The following is a 22,247-nucleotide window of genomic DNA, read 5'->3' on the forward strand; positions in this document are numbered from 1 at the left end:
GGCCGCCGGGAGGCGCCCGAGGGAAGCGGGAGGCGGCTCGGGGCCAGGAGGAGGCCAGCAGCGGCCAGCAGGGGGGAAGGGAGAGGAGGAGGAGGAGCGGAGGCCGGGGCCTCGCCGTGTGGACGGCCACGGAGAGGATTCGGGTCGACCCGGCAAAGGACCCTTAATATATTTCCCCCAGGCTAATTATTTCGTTTTCTCTTCTTTGGGTACTCGACGCGTTGCACTGAAAAAGAAAGCCAAGCAGAAGAGACTCTGCACATGCTCTGGGGCATTGTGTGTTGGAAGGCCGTTTCAAATACACACACACACGGACGTTAATTTTAAGTTTGAAATCCATAAAATAGGTTAAACACACTCTTTGGGCAGAGCAGCTTTTCCCACAGTACAGGGGTTCTCAAAACTTTTTTCTCTGGGCAAGTGATGCAGGTCTATTTTTGTATTGTAAACATGGGAGGAAATTCACACATCTCTCCTGCCTTTCAGCTGATGGTGATCACAAGGGCTGGGTCACTTCCTGTGCGGAGAAGTGGTCCTTTTGGTACTTAGGCCCTGAACCGTTTAGGCAAATCATTTTGCCTACTGAATCAGCATGCCTGTTAATAAGTTTTATCTCCTTTATCTAATCTCAGGACGCTACAAATCAGTGTGTTGCATCCAGATTATAAAGAGCAGACCTACTGAAATTGCTGGTCCTGAATAAGTCATGGCCATTCATTTCAATGGGACCACACTGGGTAGGGCTAATATTGGATACAAGCCATTATCTGTAAAGATTTGCACCCACTAAAATCAAGAGCAAAAAATGACCAAACATCCACAAAGCTGGATTTTTTTTGAAGTGTTCAATTACAATAATGAATCATCTAATAAAGGAAACCAGCTTGAATGACTTTTTCCTTGTTTTTGTTATTATTTCAGTTGTCAAGAGATATTTGCCAAGAAGCAAGCTGATGTTCTGCTGAAAGCAGTATTTATAAGAGCCCTGTGGTAAAAAATTCCTTCAACAATTGTTTTAACACGGAGTAGGCAGGGCTGCTTGTGTGCTGGATCCATCCCCTGGCCAAATTTCACCTAGCTCATGGCATCAAGTGCACACTCTTTTCTTGCCCTTTCCAGCCTTCCCCTTGGGAAAGTTGAGGTGGCGCAGGAGTGTTGGGTGCTGTTCAAAGGCACCCAATAGCATATGCCCCCAACCACCTGGCAGGTGAGGAGGCAAATAAAGCTATCATATCTTTGCCTCTCCTCAGCTCTGGATTGGAGGAGCGGATTCCCTAAATGACTTGTGGTGAGTAGTTCCCACTTAACTCAGTGAACCCTACTCCTGAGTAGACATGCATACAGCTGCTCGGCTTCCTTACTCCTGTGATAATTTGCTTTCTCAAACCATGCTGTTAACCAGTTAGCATAGAAATAAAGCTTGATTCTTAACTGCAAGGGCACCTTCCATCCTGGCATGGAACAGATTATTATTTTTGCAGAGCCAACAGAAGCAACTGTCCTTCTTACCATATACATTGATACCTCTGGTTACGAACTTAATTCATTCCGGAGGTCCATTCTTAACCTGAAACCGTTCTTAACCTGAGGTACCACTTTAGCTAATGGGGCCTCTTGCTGTTCTCATCCTAGGGCAAAGCTCTAAACCCAAGGTACTACTTCCAGGTTAGCAGAGTCAGAACCCAAGGTGTTTGTAACCCGAGATACCACTGTACAGTGATGTTACTTACCCCTGTCCCAGCATTGCTTTCTTTAAAACTACAAATGCATTTGATTACATTTGTGCCCCACCTTTCCTTAAGTAGTTCTAGGGTTCTCCCCTCCCCTCCCTTTTAGCCTTGTGAAGCAGATTAGGTTGAGAGACAAGGGACTGGCCCACTCTCCCGATGAGCTGCATGGTGCAGTTTGGAGCACAGAGTCCTTAAATCTGGGTCTCCCACTCCTAGAGTCAAATACTTTAGCCGCAAAGAGACACTGGCTCTTCCTTACACCTCTGCAGAAGGGATGTAGCTTTGTGTCCCATTTACTGCTTTGCACTGCAGTTGGGATGCTGTCAGTGCTTCTGAAGAAAGAGCTTCAGCTTGATGTACTAGGGATGTTGATTTGTTCATGTAGCTGACACCCAGTGCTCCCCCCCCCCCAAAAAAAATAGGTGCCAGTACTCACCATGAGGTTGTTAGAGTAAGTATCACACTTTTTAACAACAACAAAAAAGAGGTGCCTATACTGCGTACCCTTGAGTACCCCCTTTTAAAAAAAAACCCCACTGCTGGCACCAAGTAGCAGCAGCAGGGCAAACTCCATGTACTTTATTGCTGGGAAGATACCCACCACGGCCCAAATAATAGAACACACACACAAGTTTTACAAAGCCCAAAATAGTTTTTATTCACTTTTTCAGATTTCTGTCTCAACAAGACAATTTGCAAACATGCTAAGGCTATAAAATGTCCGACTGGACCAAAGGGAAAAAAAAGGAGGGGGGAAAAAAGACATGCAACGCTGACCAATTTTAAAATCACAGCTATTACAAGACTGACCATGCCCACCTGGGCTACTGGCCCCAGACAACAGGGATGGCGTACAGTAACCATGGTAATGTACCACACAGGACTCAGCACCTGAGGTAGGTCTCTTTACAGTAAGAAAATAAAATTTCCTACACCAGTGTTAAACCCTGATCAGCAGGAGCCTGCTAAAAATTGCAGTGGTGGTGGTGGTGGGAGGGATAATTATAGTAACAAATATGCAGAAAATAAAAAGCTTGCACGCAGACAGAGTAGGGCAAAGAATTAATTGTTACAAACACCCAAGTATCTGAAAAGCTTCCCAAGTGAAGTATTAGCGTATTTAGATCACTAGATCTATAATTCAGCAGAGGCCACTTTGAAAACTTTTGCAGACAGCACCAGGGTATCAATCTGATGGTGGTTAATTGCTGTAGTTCATTAATGATGGATGGATGCGCTCAGCAAAGCAGAAGCAGTTTGCATTTCCTTTCTATAAAATATAAACCAAACTCTGCTGATAGAGAATGTGTATTCACATTCCCTTTATTGCACCAGAGCAAGTGGCAATGAGTTTTTTCTTTAAAGGTATCTAATGCTAATGTGTGGTTCTTCCTCTCTTGCTACTGACAAAGCTCATTTATGAATCTCACAAGAGACACAAAGAAACCTGACCCCCACTGCAGGCGTGTTATGGGAAACAGCTGCCACTACTTCCATGTGCCCTAGCAATGTGCCAAAGAGCATGATGGGTCTGATGAAACCAAGCCACATCAACAGAACCCATCTCTCCTCTGTGAAGGACAGTGACAACAGGACACAGGAGGAGACAAGGGCAAAAGCCCACTTCCATCCAGAGATCTGGGAAATTCCAGCGCTAAGAGAAAACAGACTGCAGAAGACGAAATGGGGTCTAACGCAGCCTGGAAAAAGCCAGGTTCCCAGTACCGTAAAACTGTACAAAAATGATAGAAAAGAATATGCACTGGTATTAACACAGCGCTCATTTTAATATAAAATAAACAGCTTACATTTCCACTGTAAATATAGGCTATGTACAGAATTCTGTATAGATATAGCTACATGTATAAAGCTTCAATATAGGCCTCTTGATAAATTTATAATCATGGCTCCCTGAGCCATTTTGTAGAGTGCATTTAATAGCAAAAAACTAGTAACAAGAATATGGAATAAATACCATAATAAAAACCATAAAGAACCCTCCTTACAGTACTTTTTAGAAAAGAACTGAATCGTGACCCACAATGCTAAAAATTAAAAGATGAAAAGGCAATAATCTGCTTGGAGAACATGAAGACAGAGGAGTTCCTGCCACAGGCAGAAACTGTTACCCTCCCGATTAAAGTGACATTGCCCTGAATTTTAGCCCTTGACAGCAATCTTATTTTCTGCAGCAGCAAACATGGCATAGAAGCGAGAGTTCTCATTGGACAGGAGAACCGATGGAGTATCAAATTCCATCACCTAAAACAAAAATTAAGGGGGAGACCATTAGAGATACATGGAATGTATACCATTAAACCTTTCATTTACCAAAAGGAGTAACATTGAATAACACGGCAACATTAAAGCAGTCCAGCCTTCCTCAACCTAGTGCCCTCCATGTGTTTTGACTATAGCACCCATCAGCCCCACACTGAAGCTTTCAAAAACAAGTTTTAAAGCACCCCAACAAAGAACCTGTTCAGATTTTCCTTAAAAGTCTCCAATGAAGAATATCAAACCACCTCTTTAAGGCAGTGTGTTTCATTGCTGAATAGCTCAGAGGTTTTAACATTTAAACCAGACCTGAGATCTCTCCTAATTATGTAAGCATTGCACAATTCTGTCCCGGGTTGAAGAGGGGCTCATTGCAACGGCTTGAGAACACTAGTTCTGTGTGATCTTCTGCGTAGGGGGCGGGGGGGAAAGGTTCATTTCTTGCTCACCTGCCCTTGCATCAGAACCATGATCCGATCAGAGCCCAGAACCGTATGCAGGCGGTGAGCAATTGTCAGCATTGTGCAGTCTGCAAATGCCTCCCTGATAGTCTCCTGGATCAGCAAATCAGTCTCTGTGTCCATGGCAGCTGTTGCTTCATCCAAGATCAAGATCTGAATAGAAAGCGTAACATGAACGTTGTTAAAAATAGAGACATATACCTCTCTCAGTGCTCCCAAGAAGGACCAAAAATGTAACAAAACAAAACAAAGTCCTGACAGAAGCTGCCAAGAAAACCAAAGTGCAAGTAGGAAAGTAAGTACAAATAGACAAATAAGCGAAGAGAAGAAATAAAGTACTTTTCCTAGGTGAGGGAGGGAGACTAAACAGAGAGAGTAGTCACAGGGAGATGGCTCTCATGGTGGGAATCCATAGACCTTAGTTGTCAGGAGTCCTCCTGCTCTGCCCCAGGGAACAGCCCACTATGAAAGGACTCAAAGAATCCACCGGGTTCACCAGGTGTTCCTGAACTGCAACTCTCATCATCTCTGAACATTGAACATGTTAGCTGACGGGGAGTTGGAAGTCCAACAGCATAAAGAAGGCACCATCTTGGTCACCCAACAGGGTCTTAACCCTAAGGAGGCTGAATTCTGCTTTGCGCTGGCTCTTTCAACACAAAAAATAGTGCAAACTTGAAACACCACCTTAGCTGGGGGGATTAGGAGGAGGAAGCCTATTAGGCTGTTGGGATACATTGGACCCCTTCTATTATTTACTATGACTAGTATTTCACCTATGCATTTAAAGTTTCTGTTTGCTCCCTCTTCTGCTTTTCGTCTAGGTCCTTCTAATAGCCCATAAATGACTGCCTAATTGGTGGCTTGGATCTTTTCCCTAGGCACAAGGCACAGGCCTGTTTGCCCCCACAAAAAAAACATTACAGGATGTTCTCTCTGTACGTTCTTCTTCACTACAAAAAATTAAGTTGATATTGTGGGGCCCAGTGTACCACAATACATTTTGTGTCCAGCTAGGAGTCTGCTGGACCCCAACAGCAGATTGATACTGTCAGAATAAATGGTGGATAATGGTTAAAAAAAACGGGACTGCCAAAAACTTCAAACATATGCTGGCTTTTATTGTTTCCTTCTTTTTAAATCCAACATGTGCATGCAATGTGCATCACAGTAGAAAATTGCCCTAGTAGAGTAACAGGAAAGGAGCTGAAACTGTATGCACTCTTCTGCCTGTGCAGATGAGGATAGACCAAGCAAGGAGGCAGAGGATACAAGGAAGCAGAGAGTAAAATGCAGAAAGCTAAACAGGTTTCACTTTTGGGATCAGAGGATGAAGCCGACATGTGTACTCTGAACAAAGACAGCATTCTGGAAAATTATCTACAGTAAAAGATGTGGTAGCCAGTTGACTGTTGCTTTAATCCTGATATTGGAACAAGCTTTTCTTAGGGAAGAAGATAATATGCCAAATACATATGGTCTTTGTCTTCTACACACCAGCTCACCTTACAACGGCGCAGTAATGCCCTGGCAATACAAAGCAACTGCCTCTCCCCGACAGAGAAATTCTCGCCATTTTCCATCACTTCGGATTCAAGTTTCATGGGCATCTGAGAAATCTGAACCAGAACAAGGGAATAGAGATGGATCAATGCTGTGGTCTGGCACTGTTGCAGCACAACAGTGTTTTCCAGGGGCACCACAACCGGTTATGAGAAAAAACGAAGTGTGTCACAAGAGTCCAAGCACCTCTCATGCAAGGAGCACGACACACAGATCCAAGATTAAAAGTAAGCATTCTCCTCTGATTTTTAGAAACCTCCAGCATGGACCACACCAGATTCACACAGCATCACCAAGGAAGAACTCTACCTCAGTCAACAGTGTGCACAAGAATTCATCTGGCAAGGTGCTTTATTAATTTAAAGCATCTGAATCACTTTTACTCAAAAGTGAGTAATGATCTCTGACCCTGTAAGCGCGCAGGTCGGCAGTGATCTTGGAAACCATGTACAAATTGTATGCATATGTGTGCCTTTGAAGCTGTTATCCAGATGGGTTATGCTGACCCCCATTATGTGCATCATTGCACATCTGTGCAAGTCTCCTTTATCCTTCTCCTAATTTTCCAGTTGTTTATATGAGCCAGGCCTCACTCTAAAAAACAGAGCCAGCAAGGGTATGTGACCAGTTAACAAATGTGCTTAACTTCAAGCCAGATAATTTGCACCTTATTAGCTTTCCGTGCATTTTTTTCCCTTTTACAAAAGAAGATAAAGGACTTGTTTCAGTCAATCCTATCCAAATGCTCTATGCCTAAAGGAATGACCAAGGGTACCCAGATGGGTGGGGTATAAATAAGAAATTTATGATGATGTTGATGATGATGATGATTGCTTGCTAGAAAAACTTTTGTCTCATGCAAATGGGACCGTGGTGACACTGGCAACCATCTTACATGGCCAAGGTGCTGCACTTGGGCTGCTAAAGAACCCCCAACCCTGTCACCAATCCCCTTACTTACACAGTCCTTCATGTGAGTCCTCTCCAAAGCATCCCAGATTTGCTCTTCACTGTACTGTGTGAAAGGATCCAAGTTATATCTAGAGGAGGGAAAGAGTGTAACAGGATAGGATCACCAATTCTCCTCTCAAAAGACATGTAAGCACCCACCAAGACACAAGCACCATGGAAATCAGGCCATCTTCAAAAGACAACCTCAAGGAAGCCAAAATCAAAGATGAATTGCTCCAAACCAGCCACTTTGCCCAACGCTCTAATGCCATACTAAGCGGACATGTTTTTGTGACTTTCTGCAGCCAGCACCACAGGCTTAGAAGTCCATAAGACTGAACCATATTTGTTCACGCAGGTTAGGTAAAACTAAGGCGCGCTCCCAATAACAAGTATCTAGAGCAGAGGTGGCGAACCTATATTGGCCTGAAGGCCAACCCTCCAGGGGCTGTAGAACTAGAGTTGGAAGGGACCCTGGGGGGTCAATCAAGTCCAATCCCTGCAATGCAGGAATACTGTCCTCAGCCGTCCCTGGGTGGGCTCAAACCACCAACCTTCTGGTTAACAGCCTGACACACTGACCCATTGCACCACAGAGGACAATTGTGGGTGTGGCCACCATATACAGTTACACACAGAGCGAGCCACGCAACCCCCCTCCTCGGTTGAAAAACACAGATTAACTGTGGAGTGGGACTTATCAACTGGGTGACAGGGAAGAGGGGAAATCTGCATCCCTCATAAGAGTGCTGGGCTCTGCCCAACCCACTGCTGGGTCTACGGTATTATTATAATCAGCTCCCACCCCCCAAATCAGTGATACCTGAGGATGGGATGGGGGAGAAGCCCTTGAACTGGGGGTTAGTCGCAATGGCAACCATTTATCACAGAATACTTAAACCAACTTTTCCCAACCTGGTATCCTCTGGCTGCTGCCGGACTACAGCTCCCATCATCCCTGACCATGAGCTGCATGGGGCTGATGGGATTTTGGAGTCCAACAACATCAAGAAGGCAACACGTTGAGGAAGATCGAGTCAATATTTAAGCAGCACTAAGATACTTAATTCAATTCCCTTTTGCCTTACAAAAGGAACAAAATGGGGACAGTGGAAGTAGACAGCAGCAGTGAATCACTGCTCCATGTCCCAGGGCAATGGAACTCCCTTTTCTATTGTGGCTAAGGCAATTTCACTTGAAGGGTGGCAGGTGAGGGAGAGAAAGATGCAAGCTCTTTTCTACCTCTTTGGCTATGGGTGAAACTAACCTCACGGTACCACTGAACAACACAGGCTCTTGAGGAATTATGGACAGCTTGCTCCGGAGATCTGCTAAGCCAATGTCATTGATTTTCACTCCATCAATTTTAATGCAGCCTCCTGACAGTTCAACCAAGCGGAAGAGAGCCATTCCTAGAGAGGACTTCCCTGGGGTGGGAAAGCAAGGAAGAATTAAGGGTTAACTGGTGACTTCTGTAACACACAGTCATGGTCCAAGTCCAGACAACAGACAGAAGCAAATACATTAAAAACTCACTCCATGAATGGTTAAAATTAGAGATGCCATGTCAGCCTTTTAGCAGCCAAAAGTTACTTTTTAAAATTTGCCTAATATATTTAGATTCCACCTTTCAAGCAGTTCACAGCTTAACATCATGGCTTATAATTCAATAGACATAATATAAAAGTGAAATGGGACAAGGAGAGGAGAATAATAAAATGCAGGTTCTGTAGCTACCTCTGACTGCAATTCTGAGAGTGAAGGAGCCAAAAGACTATAATAAAAACAACTCTGACCAGAGAAAAAGCCATATTCCTGGGAGGAACCCAGAAGCCACTCTATTTATACAGTGGTACCTTGAGTTACATACTTAATCTGTTCCGGAGGTCCATTCGCAAAAGGAAACCGCTCGTAACATGAGGTGCGCTTTCTCTAATGGCGCCTCCCGCTGCTGCCGTGCCACCGGAGCACAACTTCCGCTCGCATCCCGGGCAAATGTTGCAACAAGGGGCATCTACTTCTGGGAGTAGTGTGATATAGTGGTTAAGAAAGGTAGTCTCGTAATCTGGGGAACCGGGTTTGCGTCTCCGCTCCTCCACATGCAGCTGCTGGGTGACCTTGGGCCAGTCACACTTCTTTGAAGTCTCTCAGCCCCACTCACCTCACAGAGTGTTTGTTGTGGGGGAGGAAGGGAAAGGAGAATGTGAGCCGCTTTGAGACTCCTTAAAGGGAGTGAAAGGCGGGATATCAAATCCAAACTCTTCTTCTTCTTCTTCTTCTGGGTTAGCAGAGCACGTAATCCGCAGCATTCGTAAGGGGGACAGTACGTAACACGAGGTACCACTGTATTTATTTATTAAAAAATATTTCTATACTGCTATATCTTAATATATACCCAAGTCATTTAAAACAATACAAACATACAATTAAAAGCATTAGAAAGACAAAAAGAAACATCAGCAAACCATTTTGGAAGGATGTGCTCTTTACTGCCTGCATAGGCCTGGCAGAAATGAAAGGTTTTCAAAAGGCGTTTAGAAGTTGGCACAAAAGGTGCCTGCTGAATCTCTCCTGGCAGAGCATTCCGCAGGATTGGGCCAACGGGACTAAATGAAGCCAAACCATCAAGTTTTATTGTAGTGGGTGTGTCAATTGTGCAGGTGCATATAGTTGCCAATGTGCAGGGTGTTCTTCTTCAGAAATAACCAGACACATAAGCCACTAGGTGGCTCCAGTCAGCTTTCATTGCTACTGATGGCAGCATTTTCACAAAGATACATGGGGCTGGATTTTAGCTTCCTGGAGTGTTGCCTAGATATGTCCTTACCTGACCCTGTCCTTCCCACAATGCCAATCTTTTCCTTGGGTTTGATGGTGAAGGACACTTTCTTGAGGACAAGCGGCAAGTTCTCCCGATACCGCATTTCTGCATTTTCAAAGATGACTTCTCCTTCCTGGGGCCAGTCTGGAGGGGGAGCCTTGTTCTTAATCCGAGCTGGAGCCTCCAGAGAAAGTGTCTTAGAAAGTTGCAGAGGATAAAAAAAAAAGGTCAGGTGTCAGCTGAGAACAGTGGCCCCAGGAATATGTTCTCATAAGAGACTACAGCTGGTAACTGACTCTTCAACACAAGCAAGATTCAACAGAAACTGACACATCATGCAGGGGAGAGATGGGTCAGCTCCTGACCTCGAAGCATTTTTACTGAGATCAAGGCACTCTTTCCCTCAAATCTTCAGTCATGGAAGGAAAATACCCCATGATGATGGGACAGCTCCTCTTACATCCAATTTGGGAACAAAAGTGTCAGAAGCTTCTGGAGCAAAGACCTGTCTCAGTTACAGCCATTGCCCAAGGTATTGGTTTCCCAGAGAATTCTCTCTCACCCCTCCTCATTGCATAAACTAGATGGATTATGACTACATAAACTTTTGGGGATAAATATTGTCAATGCAGGAAATAAATCTAGGACACAGAGGTGACCTTCTGTCAAACTCTTTTCTCAGCTCTCTGTTGAGTATTGCTGCTGTACTACCAAATTTTATTTTTGAGAGCAGATTCAGCTTTGACAGCTCCCAAAACTGAGGGGGTGCCTCCTCCCAGTGGAGATTTCAGACACTTCCTGAAATGGATGGGAAAAGTCACCATCACAAGATTTCATCCCCTTCACAACTCAGAACATTTCTTCTTTCTTTATTTTGACAAGTGTTTTTCCTGGAGTTCAGTTGCCAATATTGTACAAGAGTTACTCTGTGCCAACACAGTGCAAAGTAAAGTGATTTCATTTAAATAACAATCCTCCACATTTTTATGATCATGCCACCCACAAGATTAAGCTCATGTCACAACGTGTCAAATTAAGCCAATTTTTAAAATATGTTTTTCATTAATGCTTCTTAATGAAATTTCCTAAAAGAAAAGAAAATTAATGCAGTCAAATGATACAGAATAAATCAAGACAAAGTGTTATATGCATACATGTAAAAATTAAGCCAGTATAGAGCTCAGTTAAATGGCTGGAGGGACTTTTCTATAGAGAGGTCATCTAAGACCAGTAAAAGCAATAGAAAAATATTTTGAGTACCTTGATATAGTGGTCAATCCTCTCCACTGAGGTGAAGCGGGCCTCTGTCTCTGAAGCTAGTCTGACTGTGAACTGGAACAACCCTGTGAGCTGATGACAAAACAGACAAGGATGTTATCTTTAAAAAATAAATAAATGCATTTTAAAAGAGAATGCTTCTAAGGACTGGTGATAAACATTTTAGATTAATCTGAGTAGTGATATGCAAGGAACCAATATGGAATCGGAACTATTGCCAGAACAGTAGAAGAACGACATGAGAAGTATAAGAGGCTCTTAGATTTAACCTAAAGAAAGTGATTTGAAACCTCAAAGATAGCAATTTCATTCTAGATTCCTACTCTTTCCTCCTGTTGTCCTATTAATCTGTAGGTAATAAGAGTCTGTGTTGGTAGCCTATTGAATTAATTGACCACAAAGGTGTCTTTTCTATCCAAATCTAATGGTATTTTAAAATGAAAAACACTATTTACTTTTAAAAATTAAAAACAGCTTCTGAACACAGACTAGTGGTTATGATTTCTCATCTTAATTTAAATCTTCTTCCCCTGGAATCATTTGTGAATTTAGCTTTCCAAGTAAACATCAAACATTAATGATTTCCTTATACTGGACTGCCTTCAGGTGTCTTCTAAAAGTTGCAGTGTTATTTATCTCCTTGACATCTGACAGGACAGTGTTCCACAGGGCTGGTGCCACCACCAAGAAGGCCCTCTGCTTGGTTCCCTGTAACTTCACTTCTATACTGGGCCAAGGTCGTTTAGGGCTTTAAATGTCAGCACCAACACTTTGAATTGTGCTTGGAAACATACTGGGAGCCAATGTAGGTCTTTTAGGACCAGTGTTATATGGTCCCAGTGGCCACTCTCAGTCACCAGTCTTGCAGCCAAATTCTGAATTAATTGTGGTTTCTGAGTCACCCTTAACATAAATGCAAAAAAAGAAAAAAAGCTCCATGGTATTATGTAATATCACAGCAATCCAGCCAATGGCTGTGGGCTGGAGGCAAAGCAGGGTGACTAGTTTGTAGCTTTTATTATAGATATGGTGAAACAATATATTTTTGATACTGAACAAGAATGGCGTTTCTACTTACACCTGGAGTTCAAAGATTCAAATGCAAATTTGAAAACTTCAGAAGGGAAGCCATTACCTGAACAGCATAGGAGATGGCCAGCCCAGCATAGGCAGGCGAGATCTGGCCGTGCATGAGAACAATCATTAGGCCAGTGGTTGTAATGAGGGCAATGCTAACAATATCCAGTCTGACAGCGAGCCAGCGCATTGCACAGCTGAACAAGTAGAAGGGCGATTGATTGTCATCCAGCAGTTCTTGATATCTAAAAGGAAAATGATGAGAGAGATATTAGTAGGATTCTAGGTAGCTTACCTTTGTTTAAAATGCAGCGAAATTTCACCAAAAATTGACTGCAGTCAAATGACAGCAGTCAGTATATATAGAGTCCAGTAACATGCAAATACTGTGTTTCAGAGAAGTAGAGCAATAACCTGCGCAGAAATTCCTGCCCTTTATTGTAGGCATGGATCGTAGAGAGGCCTTGAATGCTTGATGTGATGTGGGAGAGGAACGGGGACTGTGTAATGTTGTCCAGACGCTTCAGCTCCCGAATGAAGACTCTGCAGAAAGAAAAGAATCAAATTGGAAGGGCGAGATATCTGGCCCTGCAAACTACTTGTGTCACCTGTCTGGGGGAACATGACTGCAGAATCCCTGAACAACGGTTGCGTTTACCTCGATACAACATGCAGCACTATAAAAAGGACGACAAGGGGCCCAACTGCCATCAGGAACCATGGAAAGACACCAGAGATCACTCCCACACAGAAGAACACCAGGATGACGTTCTGTATGAACATTTCCGCTTGAAATGGCAGGCGAACATCAACTGGAAAAAAAATAGACGGAGATGGCAGTCTTCACATAGGAGACTGAACACAAAAAGAGTTCTGATCTGGTAAAAGCTCTCCTTCAGAAATTCAGGTCTCACTTCTACCTAGGAAACAGAAACTTACCACCATATTCTTCCAACCCAGGCCATATCTATCCAGAACTCTAATTCTGGCTGTCACCATATCTACAACTAGGCTTGTTCAGCTACAGAAACCAACCTGCCACTTTAGGAAAAACCCTAACCCACATCTTCATTTGGAGCCATGCACTCCCCTTTCATCTATATGCATTTGGAAAAAAAACCTTACTATATATATGGAATATATGGAAAATAACTGTTTACAGCCGAAAATGCTGGCAGCTTTAAGATAAATTCAATAGAGTAAAAAAAAATAATTGATGGATGTAAAAGTGGAAAACTGATTTGAATGGTTATAGTAAAATATGCAGGGATGTATATGCAAAATGAACCATGGAAAGAGAAGAAGGGAAGTCACTGGATATTTTAGCGTTTGTAAAATGTTTATTCGGAATTGCAAAATTGAAAATTTAATAAAAAATAATTTTAAAAACCTCACTAGTTTTCATACTAGAAAAAGTCAGTAAGGACTTTCCCTGGGCTGCTTTGGGAGGCAGAGAGTGGGTATAAATTTAACAAATAAATAAAAGATGTTACTCTGCCCCACCCGTCATAGATATGTTTCATATTTTACATGCATTTTTTAAAGTTTCCATAACATCTGGCGGGGGGGATGTTTCAACATGCTAAAAAAAAGCATGTGGTACAGTCTTATTGGAACCACACCACTTCAAATTGGCAGTTATTCTTGTATATTTATTTTCCAAATGGTTATGGGTTACATGCTTGAATGTCAGCCAATTTTTTAAAAAAAGAATCTACACATAGAAAGCTTGCCACCAGAAGAGGTAGCCCTGGCAAAAACACATCCTTTCCACAGTTACCAGTTAGTCCGAACAGGTCACTTACAGAGACCAAGTATAGGTCATTAAGAGAGACCAATTACCTTCATCCATGTCTTTGGAGAACCTATTAAGAATTCGCCCTGCAGGAGTTGTATCAAAAAATTTCATAGGGCTGCGAAGAATCCGTCGGAAGAGCTCATCATGGAGCCTGGAGGAGGCTCGCAATGTCCCCTGAAATGGAAATAAAGGAAGTTTATGGAATTAGACAAAGATATCTGGTATATGCACTTAAAACTAGGCTGAAGAACCTACAGTTCTTCAGATGTAGATGAACTCCTAGCATCCCTGACCTGCCTGGGGCTCATGGGAGTTGGTCTAAGAACATCTGGAAGAACAGATTCCCATCCCTGGCTGACAGACTTCAAAATGGAGATTCACAGAACATCTCTCAATATCTTTCCCACCAGCTCCTTTCAAAAGAAGAAGCTAGGCTATTGCAACCACAAGCAAGCATCCTTCCTTACCTTCCTCACAATGCAAGAAGAGAAGGTTCCAAAAGAAAAAGCTAGACTGTGCAGAGAGCCCTGGGAATGCTTTCTAAGTGATATCTGGGATGACTCAAACTAGGGTGGTGGCAACTGGACAGAGGGGGGGAGGGAGAATCTTCAGTCCATGGGTAAGCCAAACAGGGTTCTCATTTGGCTTGCAAGTCTATTTTCCCCAAGTCACCTGCTCCACACCTGACATTGTATGCAAAATCGGGTGCAGACGCAGCTCAAAATGAACAACTGGGAACCTTAAAGTATGCATCCAATGTTTCCTTGGAAAGTGGGGCTTGTATTCAATACTCTTTAAATCTTCCACCAAATGCCAACCTTGCTGGGACTGCTTGCTGCACTCAAGAGCAGCTCCCAAGCACAGGCAATCCTGGACAAAGTCAAGTTGGCAGTTGGTGGCTACAAACCCTGCTGGGATCCTCTGGGCTCAGGAACTCCAGAGTGGAATGAAACCCAGCCGAAAGCAGATTAGGAAGCCCAGCACCAATCAGCTGTGGCTGCAAATCCCATTTTCAGCAGGGATCTCCATTTGTAGCCCAGTATGAGTGTGCTTCCAATTCTTTCCCTTGAATCTGAGTCACCTGACACATCATGGGTTGACAGGCAGGTGCCAAAAGGAAATGAAGGAATATTCCTCTGCGATACGACACAAAGCTGGCTCACCTCAGTGAAGCTGGCTTTGGGCTCTGCTGCACAAAACGAAAAAAGAAGCCATTCTGTTCCTGCCTCTGAAGACATACACATACCTTGACAAAGACGACGCCACGCACAACCTTCAGAATCAGCATGATACCCATTGAGAGCGCATAGATGCCAGCGTAGTAATGCATATGTGGGTTGTCCTTCATACTGCTGCTCACAACCGTTTCATTTCCCAACATGAGAGTAGCGTTCTATTAAAAATCAAGAACATACACAGTATATAGATCTGCCCTGTTTCACAGTCAGTTGACCAAACTTTGTATTAGCCTTGAATTTCTATATTTCTACGAATGAAACTCTGCTGGTGGAATTTTTAGAGTCCTTCTGGAAGTCCAGGATAATACAGCTAAATATGCACTTTAACATCAAAGCAATTATTTAATTAAACCATTAAATCAGGCTCACAAGTTTGTTCTTGCAACAATATAAGGCCACGCTCCCTCTGAGATAAAAGTTATTTTGGCTGACAATTATCTTGGAAAAAAACTTTCCCTTGTATACATTATTGCACTTACAGATCTGTCATTCTCCATTCTTTTTCCTAGCTCTTTCTAGATACTGGACCAACAGACGCTGTCTCTCAGCCACCTGGTTCTGCTCCAGTATCAAAGCCTCCCTAGAAATAGTTATTAACAGTTTTGATTACTAGCTCTCTAAGCTCATTTTGCATATGATTGCTATAAGCTTTAACTACCCCGTCTCCCAAAGAGTTTACTTGCTTCTTCTTGTAAATATCAACAACCCACAAGGTCATGTGGGTATAATATCATAGACCTACCCTTCAAGAGTTAAGTACAGTCAAACCTTGGCTCCCAAATGCCTCCATTTTGGAATGTTTTGGCTCTCGAATGCCAAAAACCCAGAAGTAAATGCTCCAGTTTTAGAACATTTTTTGGAAGCCGAATGTCCAACACAGCTTCCGCTTGAGTGAAGGAAGCTCTTGCAACCAACTGGAAGCCGCGCCTCGGTTGTGAAACATTTCGGAAGCCAAACAGGATTATGGAACGGATTATGTTCGACAACTGAGGTTTGACTGTACTGCAACAAGACAATGTATGTAAAGTGCTCAGAATGTCTGAAAACACTTTATAAACGACAGGTATTTGTGATCCACTGACTGACAGGATGGTGTTTTAGCAGAGCTGCTGTCTGACTGGTTCTCACCCTTGTTATGGAAGGATTTGCAGATGGGCCTGTAGTTCTGTGGGAGAGCAAATACCTTGCAGGATCTAGCCTGGCATTTACAGCTAAAAGGACTGCAGAGACCATGTGATCCCATGAAGACAGTCTCGTCTTAATCCACTAGCAAATCAAATATATTGTTGGCTCTTACCCCACTGCCTTGCTTGATCCAGTAACTCAGCCACCAATTGCTGAATGCAGTGCTGCCCACATTCAATATAAAGAGAGCCATGATGATGATAAAAGCAATGGGGCCTCCAGCTGCTTGGATATAGACGCCATAAACTGACCAAGGGACAGAACCTTTGCCTTTCTCTTCCAGCTGCATGAGTTGACCTAAAACACACACATACACAGAAGGAGGGTGGGGGAAGAGACAGAGAAGCAAGAAGTGAGCAGACTAACAAGAAAAGACCCAGAGACTGCTATCTGCACTGTGAATGTTGCAGCATCCTCCTTATACAGATTTCCCTATCTATGCATGACATATATTTATAAAACAAATAGATATAAAACAAAACATCACTCAATGAAAGTTTACAAGTGTAACACAAACTTCTCTGTCCAGATGCTGTGTTTTAATGATTAACCAGCATCTCTGTGGCACACAAGAACTTAAAGCTTCAAATGCCAAAGGGCAAGATGGGTTATCCACACCTAAACCAGGTTGTCAGCTGTATTGAAAACCATCTGGAATGTACTAAATCCATACAGAATACACTCATGGACTAGATCACTTTAAGCCAGAGTTCCATTTGAGCAGAAGTAAGTTTGTATGCATTTCTGGGTGGAAAACGGTACCTTCTTCCTTCTTGACTGCTTTCTCTTTCTTCACAGATCCTGTTTTGGTGCCTTTATCTGGGTGCCGTTTCAATGAATTGTTTGTGGTTTTCTTTAAATTAATCTGGGGGGGAAACAAATGGGGGGAATTGGACACAACCTATTTTAACTCCGAAACAGCACATTCAACAAAGATAATTGCAGAGACGGTTCTCAGTAGAAACTTCCTCTATCCACAAGAAAAAAACCAATGACTAGTCACTTTCCATGAGAGCTGCAACAAATGGCTTGCAAGCATAAGAAAAGGTAGTAACAGATACCTCAATGTGTGGAGTCTCTCCCAGTTGCAGGTTATTAAAAATGGTTGCATAGTCACCATTCAAATTCATCAGATCCTCATGGCTTCCCCTCTCAGTGACACAACCCTCTTTCATGAAGATCACTTCGTCACAATCCACAAGATACTACAAGGCCAACCACAGGGAGAGAATTATTACTGTGTGAGGTTGCTATGCCCAAATTCCTTTTTCATTTCCCCCTCCCTGTTAATGGGTTATCACAATACCATGAAGCAACTAGCCCAATAATATAGGTTTAATTACAATTACACCAAACAGTACTTCCATCTGTTTATCCTGAAACTGTGTCTAGTCAGCTTTACTGAAGAACATCGTTACTGTTTTTTTGAAAGCAGTTTATTTCTGTCTAAAATGCCCATCCCTGTTTTATGATCCACTAGATTTTTCCAAACTTGAAAACCCAACTGCTGCAGCCTCATTTCCTTATTCTGCACATTAACCACCAGGTGTACTGTGCGTGTGGCTGCAGTTATTTAATTCTGGATGCATTTCCTTGGTTTCTCTCTGCAGACTCCCTTGGCTGCCTTCCCCTCTGCACTTACACTTAAGATAGTGAAGATGCCTCTTACCTTTCCCCTCTGTGGAGCGATCAGCAATTTGGGCTATACAGATTAACAGCTACTCTCAACAGCGGCACCTACCCTCATCCAAACTTACTTTTCCCACGTCAAACTGATGGAGAGGCTGAGGGTAGAACCACAAGTGTACCTGCAGCTGGTGGGTGATAAAGAGAACTGTTTTTGACTTCATGTGCTTCCGTATTGCACTGTTGAATATGTGGTTTCCAACATGGGCATCCAAGGCGCTGAGAGGGTCATCAAGGATGTAAATGTCCTTGTCGCTGTACAGAGCTCGAGCGAGGCTGATTCTCTGGCGCTGCCCCCCACTCAGGTTTGCGCCTCGTTCACCAATCTAAGTTAAAGATGCTTTGTTAAAGGATCTCCTTTTTTATCACTTAAGATGAAACATTACATTTATATCCTGTCCTTCTTCCAAAGACCTCAGAGAAGTTGCACGATAGCCCAGCAAGATGGGAATCAGTGTTTATTGGCCCCAAAACAACAAAGGCCTGCACTACGTTTCCTCCACATTTGAGCCAAACCACCTAACTGCTATAGCTCACTGGGCTTGTGACTCCTGGGAAGTAAGTGCAGTCAAAGGCAGAAAGAGAACATGACATGGCCAACAGACCAGTACACCTAAATGAGGTCTGTGAGAGTGCCTGGCCTTATAGTGAGCTGTTTGCCCTGGGAGAGTGGCTGCCTAACAAGATTCCTACCTCTGTCAAGTCTCCATTAGGTAGGATAGCCAGATCAGGTCTGAGACAGCAGTCATTCAGCACGGTGTTATACCTGGAAAAAACACATTTTTAAAAAGCAGTGAACAGCAACATTTCCAGGTATGGTGTTAGCTGCAACAGAGGAAGGAAGGACTGAAAAGGAGCTATGAAAAATTAGAAAAGGAGCAAATATACCAAAGAAACCAAAGTCCAGAAATTGCAAACTTTTAATCAGACTAAGGCAGGCAGTACATATTACAAAACTGCTTCAGAAGGCATGCAATGATAGTACGGAAATAAAGGGACATATGGAGTATCTTTTTTAACTTGCACCAAGCTGGACCAGGCTGAGAATTTGCAATTTGTCAGTATATCACTACAGCTTACAAACCTTTCTTCTTCAAACTCCTTCCCGAAGAGGATATTGTCTCTAAGTGTTGCATTGAGAATCCAGGCCTGCTGGGCTGCGTAAGCAAATGTTCCATCCACAGAAATGCTGCCTTCCAGCAGAGTCATCTGAAACAAGCAGAAGAAAGTCGAGAAATGATGCCATTCCACATCTGTATGGGAAAGGTTTTCCCTCCTTCCTTTCCTCTTATACTCCCCCCCCCGGCCCTGCTCAACCTCTCGAGCACAAAAAAAGCATAGCTTGTTTCAAGTTCAGCATGCATAGCTATTTAAAACTTTTAAAGATCTTAAGCATGCCTCACTTGTTGTTTATGATCCAAGTCTGAGGTCTGATAAATTATTTATCATGTGGACTAAAGGTACATTGAGCAAAATGCAACTGCTGGTGGCACAGATATCGTGCTCCTCTCACAGGCAGAATGCAAACAGAGCCAGCAAAACAGACAGTGTAAAAAAATAAGAAAACATGAGATTGTTTCTCACCTGCCCTAAAATGGCTGAAATGAACGAGGTTTTCCCACTCCCCACGCTGCCACAAATGCCAACAAGTTTCCCCTAGATTAGACCGTAAAAAGAAACGTTATTCTAACAGAAATAGTATTTCATGGTAGGAAGCAATCTTAACAAGTGCAAGGGGTGGGGAGAGGAATCACTGGCAATATTAGATTATACAATTGGGAGGGGGGGAGGGAAGGAGGCAAGAAATCTGCAGTACCGGAGAAGGCTGCCCTCAGCATTAGTATTTTTAGTCTCACATCAGTTCCCTTGCCAGGAAGTTGCCAATATCTTCTGGACTTACTTGCCACAAAACAACTTCCACAAAACTCAAACTATAGTAAACTCAAAGCAACGACCAGCACAATTCTATGCACATTGGTGATTACTCCCATGTAAGCATGCACAGGACTGCAGCATCAGTTTTTGCATTTTAAATTTTTATTTAGATACACTTATATTCCACCTTTCCTTCAATAAGTTCAAGGTGGCATATCTAGTTCCCCTCCTCCCCATTTTATCCTCACAACAACCCCTGTGAGGCAGGTTAGGCTGAGAGTGAGCGGCTGGCCTAAGGTCACCCAGTCAGCTTCATGGCCAAGTGAGGATTTGAACCCTGGTCTCCCGGGTCCTAGGTCCAGCACCTTAACCACTATGCCACTGGCTCCACACTGTGGTTAAGGGAAGTCACTTTAGCCTTTCACTTATTATACACAGCACTGGTGTTTACGTGTGAAAACCTATAGGAGTACTCACATGGACCCTTCCTGTGGGGCTATATAGTAGGTCACAGCTCTGTAGCATGCCTGACCCTCTTTTCAGGACTTAATACGTGTATTATTGCACTGATGTACTGAAACTGTATTTGCCGCAAACACAAAACACAGCCTTTTAAGTTCTGATGCAAAGGAGAGAGACTTTTGATTCCTCACCTTCTCGATTTCCAGGTCAACATTGTAAAGAACCCTCTGCAGCCGGACATTTGCTAGATGGACATTTTTGTTCTCCTCCTCCGGGCTTGGCGGGTCGTCGCTGTCCACTAAGAGTTGACCCTTCTGCTCAGCTAGCATCGCCTGCTGTCCCTCGTGTTGCTGCAACTTCATCTTCTCTTTCTTGCCCTTCTCTTTCTTGTCTTTTTTCATTTTAGGAGTCATCTTTGGGGAGCTCTGGACACTGGCATGGGAGGATTCCCATGCCAAGGTGGCATTTTTCACCTCTATGGCGGTGTGTGGGTTGGCTGGTTTTTTCCTTACCATATGAACCTCTTCCATTAGAAACAAACTCTGATAGGAGTTGTGAGAGAGGTGCAAAGATGAGACACCTGGTCAAGACTGGAAGGGGACAAGCCTACGGCACACTCACGCAGCAACACACATCAGGCTATACAGTGGAAGGAAGCTGAAGAGCAAAAGGTAGCTCATTAGTGAAAACTAACTCCAGGTCCACAAAAGGGCCTGGCTAGCCATGAATGTGGTGGTTCTCAGACAGAGAGTCTTCTGCAGAGTCACCATTCTCTGGACACAAATATGGTTAGGTTCAATATCGTCCGTCCCCGTCCCCCCCATTCATCTTGCATTTCAGGTTTGGAGGATGACATAGAGTGACAAGAGGAAGCAGAGGAAAGGTTTGCTCATTAGAAATCCCACAAGACTTAGGGATGCAAAATGTTTCTTAGCCAGTGTTCGGGGGGGGGGGGGCTGAATTCCCTGCACAAAATTCAGTTGCCTAAGAATTTGACAAGTTACAAGAAACTCTGAGGATAGTACAGAGGCTCTTTATCATGTTTTCCACCACATCCATATACTCATATATTCTTAGGTTCCACAATATCTGTCAAACAGTTTAGCACAGAAAATCAAATGAAAACCAAGCAGTTTCCAGTTAGTTAAACCGCTATTTCCAACCAATATGCACCTTTCCCTCAGATACCAATTCCCTACACAGACATAATTATGGGAATTGCACTGGACTACTAAATTAGGTCTACTCTACTCTGAGCAAAACTCAGTTGATTCCTCTTTGTATCTTTTTGTAATGATTCTGCTGCTGCTCTCTCAAATAATTAAAAATGATTAAAATGGGCTAAATCGCTAGCTTGCTTGAGGAATTTCTGAACGTTCAAGTGGCAGTAGCTTAAAGATCCAAGAGCCATTTATGCATATAAAATGTATATATACATACATATGTAAAATGGCTTTGGCTTTGGGGAAAGAGCTGGGCTCCAGCCAAAAACTCCTAGAAGCCCAGAGAAAAAGGGGAGGGTGTGGTATATCCAAGCTGCAATGTGCATCCTGGTTGTGTTCTGATACGCACTCTCAACACACACAGGACAATGGTGAGGTCTAGCAGCCCGGACAGCTCTCTACTGCAAAGGACTGAACATCCTAAAATAAGCCCCAGAATCTCCTGCAACTCACAGGGATTCCACAGAAGAAACAGATATGGTTTTCTGAAGATTGAAAGTCACTGTTCTAAGCAACCAACGGATACTATAAACTATTATGGTTACCTATATTCCTTACAGTAGCCTGAAATCCTCACATTTGAAAATGCATGTATGACATGCTGTCCATGTTTCTCTACAGG

General features: G+C 43.2%; 1 protein-coding gene and 1 long non-coding RNA gene across 6 annotated transcripts in view; one reads left to right on the forward strand and one right to left on the reverse strand.

Moving 5' to 3' along the window:
- The first annotated feature begins 10 nt into the window (after window positions 1-10).
- On the forward strand, window positions 11-3,817 carry LOC310678489. The gene is made up of 2 exons (XR_014511770.1): window positions 11-990; window positions 2,402-3,817. It is a non-coding gene; the product is annotated as an uncharacterized lncRNA (long non-coding RNA).
- Window positions 2,363-22,247, reverse strand: part of ABCC5 (ATP binding cassette subfamily C member 5) — a 45,315-nt gene continuing 25,430 nt past the window's right edge. For 4 of the 5 annotated variants that reach the window (XM_083441850.1, XM_083441851.1, XM_083441852.1 and 1 more), the window contains 20 exons: window positions 20,594-20,944; window positions 19,650-19,721; window positions 19,150-19,274; window positions 18,759-18,831; window positions 18,188-18,391; window positions 17,441-17,584; window positions 17,142-17,244; window positions 16,492-16,676; window positions 15,203-15,349; window positions 14,001-14,130; window positions 12,817-12,970; window positions 12,573-12,701; window positions 12,217-12,403; window positions 11,064-11,153; window positions 9,810-9,999; window positions 8,250-8,409; window positions 6,993-7,071; window positions 5,974-6,087; window positions 4,457-4,621; window positions 2,363-3,992 (listed from right to left, as the gene is read on the reverse strand). In XM_083441850.1, the coding sequence (XP_083297976.1) occupies window positions 3,891-3,992; window positions 4,457-4,621; window positions 5,974-6,087; window positions 6,993-7,071; window positions 8,250-8,409; window positions 9,810-9,999; window positions 11,064-11,153; window positions 12,217-12,403; window positions 12,573-12,701; window positions 12,817-12,970; window positions 14,001-14,130; window positions 15,203-15,349; window positions 16,492-16,676; window positions 17,142-17,244; window positions 17,441-17,584; window positions 18,188-18,391; window positions 18,759-18,831; window positions 19,150-19,274; window positions 19,650-19,721; window positions 20,594-20,944 (2,904 nt within the window). In that variant the 3' untranslated portion in view covers window positions 2,363-3,890. Of the gene's footprint in view, window positions 3,993-4,456; window positions 4,622-5,973; window positions 6,088-6,992; window positions 7,072-8,249; window positions 8,410-9,809; window positions 10,000-11,063; window positions 11,154-12,216; window positions 12,404-12,572; window positions 12,702-12,816; window positions 12,971-14,000; window positions 14,131-15,202; window positions 15,350-16,491; window positions 16,677-17,141; window positions 17,245-17,440; window positions 17,585-18,187; window positions 18,392-18,758; window positions 18,832-19,149; window positions 19,275-19,649; window positions 19,722-20,593; window positions 21,060-22,247 lie in introns of all 5 variants that reach the window. The other variant, XM_083441854.1, reaches the window with a different exon arrangement.

Source organism: Podarcis tiliguerta (genome assembly GCF_965153285.1).
Source record: "Podarcis tiliguerta genome assembly, chromosome: 5".
Taxonomy (NCBI): domain Eukaryota; kingdom Metazoa; phylum Chordata; class Lepidosauria; order Squamata; family Lacertidae; genus Podarcis; species Podarcis tiliguerta.